A 9,306-nucleotide genomic window follows, 5' to 3' on the forward strand; every position below is an offset into this window, starting at 1 on the left:
GGTGGACTAAATTTGACTTCTCAAAATGTTGCTTGTCAACCCAATAAAGAGACCCAAGACATCACAATTCCTTTAAAACAGCAGTACTTTTTAATAATTCACAGTGCAACATAGCTAGAATAGTTGCCAACATCCAGCAGCTACACATTTGACTATGGACTACAGTAGTGGTTAATAAGAGTGGAGGGAAGATTAATACGAGTCTGGGGAAGTTCACACAGCTTTAAAATATGTCTAAACAAAAAATATGTAATTTTTCCTTCGGAGATTTCAACTATTGCGGGGATAGACTGGAACTTAACCCCTACAATAAATGAGCAATTACTGTAAACATAAAACACAGTTTTAAAATGGTGATTTCATTTATTAAGGGGAAAGAAATTCAAAGCGATTTGGCCCTGTGTGGAAAAAGTAAAGACACCCACTTGTTAAATCATGAATTAACTTTGACTAATCACATGTGGCGGCACGGTGGCCGACTGGTTAGAGCGTCAGCCTCACAGTTCTGAGGTGCGGGGTTCAATCCCCGTCCCCGCCTGTGTGGAGTTTGCATGTTCTCCCCGTGCCTGCGTGGGTTTTCTCCGGGCACTCCGGTTTCCTCCCACATCCCAAAAACATGCATTAATTGGAGACTCTAAATTGCCCGTAGGCGTGACTGTGAGTGCGAATGGTTGTTTGTTTCGATGTGCCCTGCGATTGGCTGGCAACCAGTTCAGGGTGTACCCCGCCTCCTGCCCGATGACAGCTGGGATAGGCTCCAGCATGCCCGCGACCCTAGTGAGGAGAAGCGGCTCAGAAAATGGATGGATGGATGGATGGATAATCACATGTTTTGCTTCATTTTCACTGACCACACCCAAGATGGATTATCTCCAGACCTGTCCAATCAAGAAATCACATAAATACAACCTGTCTGAAAAAATGAAGTCGGCCAAACGGTCTGAAAAATCTGCAATAAAATGCCGTGATCCAAAGAAACTCAGGAACAGATAAGATATAAAAAACTGTCACTCTAAAAAGAGTTACAAAGTCATTTCTAAAGCTTTAGGATTCCAGCAAACCGCAGTGAGCGCCACTATCCTCAAATGGAGAACATATGGAATAGTGGTGAGTGGCCAGTCTAAAAAGAGCACAGTAATGACTCATCCGGGAGGTCACACAGGAACCCAACACATCTAAAGAACTGCGGGCTTCCCCTGCCTCAGTTCAGGGTCGTGCTCATGACTCAACAATATGGAAGAGACTGGGCAAAAATGGCACCCATTGCAGAGTTCCAAGGCTAAAACCACTGCTGACCAAAAAGAACATAAAGGCTGTCTTACTTTTGCAAAAAAAAAAAAAAACATCTGAATGATTCACACAACAAACATGGTGGTGGTAGTGTGATGGTCGTGGGATGCTTCCGTCCTTTAGGACCTGGACAACTGTGATTGATGGAACCATCAATTCTGCTCTTTACCAGAAAAGCCTGAAGGAGACTGTTCGGGCCATGAGTTTTTGACCTCAAGCTGAAGCGCAATTGGGTTCCACAGCAGGACAACGATCCAAAACACCCCTCCAAGTCAACTTCTGAATGGCTTTAAAAAAAAAAAAAAAGACTGTTTTGGACTGGCCTAGTCAAAGTCTGGGCATGAAATGCAGTAGCATGACCTCAAAAAGGTTGTTCCTGCTCGAAAACCCTCCATTGTTGCTGAATTCAAACATTCTGCAAGGAAGAGTGGGTCAAAATATCTCCACAGAAATGTGAAGGACTTATTGCCAATAATAGAAAACACTTGATTTCAGTTGTTGCTGCTGAGGTTGGCCCAACCAATTATTAGGTTTCGGGGGCCAGTACTTTTTCATACAGGGCCAGGTAACTAACCCCCCCCCCCCCCCCCCCCCACCCCGCCCCCCCTTCACTTAAAAACTGTATTTTATGTTTACTTGGGTCATGTCTGCCTGATATTTACATTTTTGGGGGGATGATCTTAAACATTAAAGTGGGGAGACTATACAAAAAAAATAAACATTTTGAGAAGAGGGCCAATACCACGTATGTGGGGGCCAAGCTGTCAAATGCTGACAGCTGATTGGTGGTGGAAAAGGTTTTGATGAAATAGCTCTTGAAATGATGATCTGGTTCTAATTTTTTTATACAAAAAAATCTTTTGAATGTAGGTGTGTAGACTTTTTATATACACTGTATAATATAGTATTCGTACCGATAATAACTTTATATTGTATTACAAAAATTACTTTGAAGAGTGCCCTTTACTGCAACGTTTCTCAACCTTTTGTGAGCCAAGGCAAATATTTTACACAAGAAAAAAAATCTGACGGAAATCCTCCAAACAATAACGTCACATAAAATTAATACTCATGTCATTTGTAAACCTTCTGCCATCTAGTGGAAAAGCATTATATGTTTCTGCTAAACACTGCTGCCGGCATAGATAGTTGAACAAAAACATGTTATTTGTAGTAATTTAATAATTTTCAGAGCAGTTAAGTGAAATCAGATAATTTCCCGCGGCACGAGAATGTGCAGTGGTACAGTGGTTGGGAATCGCTGCTGTAATGCATTACATTGCTTCTCCCAGTTTGGATGTTCACTTTTCCTAGCCTTGAAAATCCCTGCCTCCCTTGTATCTCTGTTACTTTTGCTCCACTTTTCAAAACCAGCGTCCTCATTTGAGCCGCCCTTGAATAACAGAGACACTCGTTTACTCGTCAAACACCCTCAGGCCAACCACAGTTCACAACATGCTTCTTTGAGTTGATAACTGGAAAGATAAGTTTTTGTTGACTTACTTAAAATGGCATATATTACAAAAGCCCCACCCATGCTAACACTGTCAACTCCCATTTTAAACTGGGATGGAAAAGTGTATTGAAGATGCTTTACACACCCAAAAACAACACACACGCACACCTTGGGTACGTGATCAGGCCTGGGAAGAGGAGCAGGGGGTAGGAACTGGACTTCGAACTACATAAAGCATCCAGCCCCATCCTGGTGAGTGCCCCACTTTATTATCAAAGCTTGTTTTAGTTTTTTTGTTTTGGGTATTTTTTGCACACATTTACTAAAGTGAAAGTAGCAGTACGGTAGCTCCATATGGCAGTACAGTTGAACCTCCAGAGTGGTCCGCAGTCCCATCTGTGACATCCAATCTTAACACATCAGGACTGATCAGATCTTCTCATAAATTATAATCCTTTTCAATGTCAAACTATCGCCATCACAAAACCTTCAGCACTGCGCAGGCAATGTTTTAAATCATGTCATGCAACTCCGAAGAGAAATTAGATGTACAATATGATAAAATGTGTAGTGGTACACTCGCCTGACTTTGGTGCAGGCAGCGTGGGTTCAGTTCCCACTCAGTGACGGTGTGAATGTGAGTGGGAATGGTTGTCCGTGTCTATATGTGCCCTGCGACTGACTGGCGACCAGTTCAGGGTGTAGTCTGCCTTTCGCCCGAAGCCAGCTGGGATAGGCTCCAGCGTCCCGCGACCCTAACCAGGATAAGCGGTGTTGAAAATGGATGGATGGAATATGATAAAATGACTATGATTGACAGGCGGGCAGTTCATGGTGTACATAACGGAAAAGACAAGGCCCACTGAATTTCCTTTTGAAAATCAATTAATTTGACTATGAACGTTGAATTATGATTATTATTAGTTTCTCAAAACAAATATACTAAAGTACTATTTTTGGTGTAAAAAATGAAGTCTCATTTGTAACATGTTTTCTGAAGATGCTAATTACATTTTTGGATATATATATATATATAGGAGGCGGCACGGTGGCCGACTGGTTAGAGCGTCAGCCTCACAGTTCTGAGGACCCGGGTTCAAACCCCGGCCCCGCCTGTGTGGTGTTTGCATGTTCTCCCCGTGCCTGTGTGGGTTTTCTCCAGGCACTCCGGTTTCCTCCCAAAAACATGCATGAATTGGAGACTCTAAATTGCCTGTAGGCATGACTGTGAGTGCGAATGGTTGTTTGTTCCTATGTGCCCTGCAATTGGCTAGCAACCAGTTCAGGGTGTACCCCGCCTCCTGCCCGATGACAGCTGGGATAGGCTCCAGCATCCCCGCGACCCTAGTGAGGAGAAGCGGCTCAGAAAATGGATGGATGGATGGATATATAGGATTTTTCTCCTATTTATGCATTTCCCTTTAAAACTAACAGAAATGCATCTTAGTGTCTTCAGAGTTCCTTTTTTGGATCTTTTAAACAAACGGTCCTACTTTGGCACTCAAGCTGTCTTTACCGTTAATGTCACTGAGAGACTCATTATGTTGTTGCATAATGTTGCATCATGAGTAGTTGGGATCATTTATGCATCCGCAGAGTTTGAAGCGCAGCACATGTAAATTGTATAACTTGCGATTTTTACTTTTGTCTTTACCATTATAAAATTATATATTTCAATGGGCCACCACCATTTACTCTGTCAATGAGGATTGCCTTTACTATGAATGCCAACAATTTTAAATGATCAATAATTTTCTGAAACTAGGACTTTAAGCGTGGCTGTTTCAGCATGGGAGACATTTACCCATATAAAACCAAAGCGACAAAGAAAATTGGTAGATTAGATTTTTTTTTTGTCTTTACCCTTATTGATCACATTATATGAAAATGACCCATGTAAAGATACAGTATATAGATGACGAAAATGAAACAATAACTTGGGCTTTGAGGACGTGTGATGTAGGCTTGGAAGTGAGGATTCTGAGTCTTGCTTAAAGGCAAGAGAAAGGCTTAACATGTTTAACTGTCATACAATGGTTGAAATATTGTAACCACAGAGTAAAACGTGACAGACAACAAATGATTTACTCACCATACGTTTGGTGACACAAATGTGAACGTGCAGAGGGAGATATCGCCTTAGATTCCAAAACATAGCTGCCTTTGCAATGTACTGTACATTCCATTTTTCTTTTATTAAGGATGACGACATATTGCCGTTTGAACTAGAGTTTACGGCGCAGCCAGGAACGCTTTCCCAAGTCGCAAAGAGTTCAATTTCCATGGTCAGTCATCATGGAGTCATTTATGATGGTCATGAAGTCTTATGGAAGTCTTGGAGGATTTGCTGAAGATGTATTTGGTTGAATACCAAATGGTATGACTTTGGAAGCGTTTGACTTTGGAGGTTCCACTGTATTGCAGACTCACCACCAGCTATCAAACTAAAGTGGTACAGTGACGAAGTTAAATCCGTTCCCCACTGAAATAAATAAAACTTCCAAATTACAGTACAGTACTAGTATCAGCTCATTTGTACTCTTCTCCCCAGTGTATTCGTGAGACAAACTCCGATCGCCACTGTCCATCTACCATGGGGGAGAGCATGAGTAAACCCTCCGTTGCGTCCTTTCAGGACGTTGCCTTCTTCACCGCTTTCAAGCCCTACAACCTTCCTCCCACCAATAACAACACACCCCCTCGACCCAGCATCTTCTCCACGCTGAGACGGCCTCCGGTCGCCAAGCCCAATGAGTTCATTCCTCTCTTCAGTGACTGCATCGCTGCTGCCTCATCCCGAACTCAAGAGTACCTCCTCTTCAAAGACCCCGAAGACAAGTTCCACCCCAGCCCAGAGGCCCTCACTCAGGTACTATAAATATTGATTGTGTTCAGAGGTGGTAAAGGTATTTACACTCTGCACTAAAGAAGAAGAGGCTCTGGTAATAGTAGAAGTATTGATTCAACTACTTCAGGGAAACAGTACAGACTCAGAAATTTAGACCCTGTAAAAGGAATTCAGAGATTTGTTTCTAAATACATTATGCATGTTTGAAGATAATTGAAAACATTTGTAAATATGAAGAACTATGTAGAGCCCAGTTGCAGAGATATAGCAAACTATTTTTCATCATTTCAATTTGGCTAAAGCAGGGCCCAGTGACTCACTTGGGCCCCGATGTGAGTCGCCCCTACCCCACAGGCCTGGGGAGTAACGGAATACATGTAACGGGATTATGTAATCAGAATACAAAAAATATAATAATTAACTGTATTCCATTACAACCATCCATCCATTTTCCGTACCACTTCTCCTCACTAGGGTCGTGGGCTGCTGGAGCCTATCCCAGCTATCTTCGGGCGAGAGGCGGGGTACATCCTGAACTGGTCGCCAGCCAATCGCAGGGCACATAGAAACAAACAACCATTCGCACTCACATTCACACCTACGGGCAATTTAGAGTCTTCAATTAACCTACCACGCATTTTTTGGGATGTGGGCACGGGGAGAACATACAAACTCCAGACAGGCGAGGTCCTCAGAACTCTGAGGCAGATGTGCTAACCAGTTGTTCACCTTGTCGCCATATTCCATTAGTTACAGAAAAAAACAATCAGATTACAAGTACATTTATTAAAAATGGGGATTATTTTGTAGGATTGCAATTTTAATGCGGGCGGCACAGTGGTCAACTGGTTAGAGCGTCTGCCTTACAGTTCTGAGGTGAGACTGGGGTGGTGGTCCCCCTTTTTAAGAAGTGGGACCAGAGGGTGTGTTCCAACGACAGGGAGATCACACTCCTCAGCCTCCCCGGTAAGGTCTATTCAGGGGTGCTGGAGAAGAGGGTCCGTTGGGAAGAGGTGTGGTTTTCATCCTGACCGTGGAACAGCAGACCAGCTCTACACCCTCGGCAGGGTCCTCGAGGGTGCATGGGAGTTTGCCCAACCAGTCTATGTGTTTTGTGGACTTGGAGAAGGCATTCGACCCTGTCCCTAGGGGAGTCCTGTGTCCTGTGTGCTTCGGGAGTATGGGGTGCCGAACCCCCTGATACAGGCTGTACGACCGGAGTCAGAGTTTAATCCGCATATCCGGCAGTAAGTCGGACTCGTTTCCGGCGATGGTTGGACTCCGCCAAGGCTGCCCTTTGTCACCGATTCTGTTCATAATTTTTATGGACAGAATTTCAAGGTGCAGCCGAGGCGTAGAGGGGGTCCGGTTTGGTGGCCTCAGTATTGCATCTCTGCTTTTTGCAGATGATGTGCTTCTGTTGGCTTCATCAAGCCATGATCTCCAACTCTCATTGGAATGGTTCGCAGCCGAGTGTGAAGCGGCTGGGATGAGAATCAGCACCTCCAAATCTGAGACCATGTTCCTCAGTCGGAAAAGGATGGCGTTCCCTCTCCAGGTCGGGGATGAGATTCTGCCCCAAGTTGAGGAGTTAAAGTATCTTGGGTTCTTGTTCACAAGTGAGGGAAGAATGGAACGGGAGATCGACAGGCGGATCGGTGCAGCGTCTGCAGCGATGCAGACTTTGTATCGGTCCGTTGTGGTAAAGGAGCTAAGCCGCAAGGCGAAGCTCTCAATTTACCGGTCGATCTACGTTCCTACCCTCACCTATGGTCACAAGCTGTGGGTTGTGACCGAAAGAACAAGATACTGGATACAAGCGGCCCGAAATGAGTTTCCTCCGCAGGGTGTCCGGGTTCTCCCTTAGAGATAGGGTGAGAAGTTCGGTCATCTGGGAGGGGCTCAGAGTAGAGCCACTGCTCCTCCGCATTGATTGAGGTGGCTGAGGCATCTGATTCGGATGCCTCCGGGACGCCTCCCTGGTGAGGTGTTCCTGGCACGTCCCTTCGGGAAGAGAACAAGTACATACTGGAGAGACTACGTCTCTCTGCTGGCCTGGGAACGCTTGTGGATCCCCCCGGAAGACCTGGATGAAGTGGCTGGGGAAAGGGAAGTCTGGGCGTCCCTGCTAAAGCTACTGCCCCCGCGACCCGACCTCGGTTAAGCGTTAGAAAATGGATGGATGGATAATTTGGCATAATTAATCTCTTCCCACAGATCTTCCTAATGACGTACATCTCCCAGAGCGTCAACCTCAACTTGACAGACATCTTTAACTGCACGGCCATGACCCCTGAGCAACGCATCCTGCTGGGGGCCGACTGGGTGTGGGCTGTGTTGGAGAAGTCCACCAAGAACCCTCGGATCCAGATCGCCGTGCAAGTACGCCACCTGTCTGACAAGGAGGGCGGCGAAGAGGACGCCGCTCTCCCGGAGACATGCAGCGAAACTGTCCAAATGGCCCAAAGGGAGTTCAGCGACAGGAACATGTATGAGAGGATGGTGGACTTCTGCACCTCCGTCGGCAAGGACTGCTACGCTCTGTTCTTGTTTTTAGGGAGGAAAAACGACAAAAGCAATATCTACGGCGTACTCAGCAACAACTTTGAGGCGGCCATTGGGAAGTGCAACAAGATCGACAGAGCTCTACTCGAGAACTTCTTCAAGGGATCACGGTACCTGCACACACCGTCTGGAATGATGCAGGCCGTCGTCACCAGGACTGAGGGTGACCCTCTCACCCTCATGATTAAATTCAGCTGATCCCAAGATCTTACATTAAATATCATATTCTCATAAGCAATTCTTAGGATGTTTAACAGTGATTCTAAAGAGTGCTGAGTACTAAGTCAAACACTCCATTCTCTAGTCAACCGATTTGTTCTAATTTCAACGCAATTCCCCGATTATAAGTGATATAATTATTTCTAGCATCAAACTGTCACCATTATAAAACCTTAAATTAACTTACTGCAGGCAATGTTAGGCTTTCCAAGGATATACACTTCTATGTCTTTCTGTGACTCTTCCGGTCTCAGTTGCAACTGAGCCATTGTAAGGCTTGAAACAGAATGTTCGCAGAAGGAGGTGACTGCTGATTTTAGAGTGTCATCAGCAGGTTGCAACTGAGATTACAGACTGTAAGAGTCACAGAACGGCGCAGAAGTGGACTGTGGTCGATTCATGGACCAAAATCCTGTTGTGTATTTTGCCAAGTCAGTTTCTTGTTAGAGAACAGAAAGTTGTGCAAAAAGTAAGGAAACACTGATCAAATGGATGTGCATTCTAAAGTTCAGAGATCAAATTAAATTCACTTGTAAAGGTTATAGTGCATTTTCGGTTCATCCTAAAACGTCACACGAAAGCCGAATATCCCGAACGTTTTGTGAGTGGTGTCTGACTTTACAGATTCTTTCATCATTAATCCTGGCTTATTGTTGAGTAAGGATGGATGGATATTTGACTAAATTTCCTTAATTGACTTAAAAAATCATTGGAATTACAGTACAACCCTTTTCTTACATGGGGCCTCCATTTCCAGTTCTCCTTTGCTGTTATTGTGCTGTAATATCACTCACACACACACACACACACACACACAAACGCAACAAATTCTGTCTCTAAAGTGTCCTGGCATGAAGTCTTGGAAGATTTGCTGATGTGACGTCACACATTAAAGGTGCTTTGACCTCCAAGCTTTGGTGCAACTTTG

General features: G+C 44.6%; 1 protein-coding gene across 2 annotated transcripts; it reads left to right on the forward strand.

Moving 5' to 3' along the window:
• Positions 1-2,862: 2,862 nt before the first annotated feature.
• On the forward strand, positions 2,863-9,289 carry rep15 (RAB15 effector protein). Of its 2 annotated transcripts, XM_061773203.1 has the most exons (4): positions 2,863-2,998; positions 5,298-5,615; positions 7,812-8,083; positions 8,152-8,350. In XM_061773203.1, the coding sequence occupies exons 2-4, from the start codon at positions 5,340-5,342 to the stop codon at positions 8,201-8,203; spliced, it is 600 nt and encodes a 199-aa protein (XP_061629187.1). In that variant the 5' UTR covers positions 2,863-2,998; positions 5,298-5,339; the 3' UTR covers positions 8,204-8,350. The 2 variants fall into 2 exon arrangements, with proteins under 2 accessions (XP_061629187.1, XP_061629186.1); XM_061773202.1 differs by having other exon boundaries at positions 7,812-9,289.
• Positions 9,290-9,306: the final 17 nt, after the last annotated feature.

The sequence above is a fragment of the Phyllopteryx taeniolatus genome, chromosome 5, assembly GCF_024500385.1.
Source record: "Phyllopteryx taeniolatus isolate TA_2022b chromosome 5, UOR_Ptae_1.2, whole genome shotgun sequence".
Taxonomy (NCBI): Eukaryota; Metazoa; Chordata; class Actinopteri; order Syngnathiformes; family Syngnathidae; genus Phyllopteryx; species Phyllopteryx taeniolatus.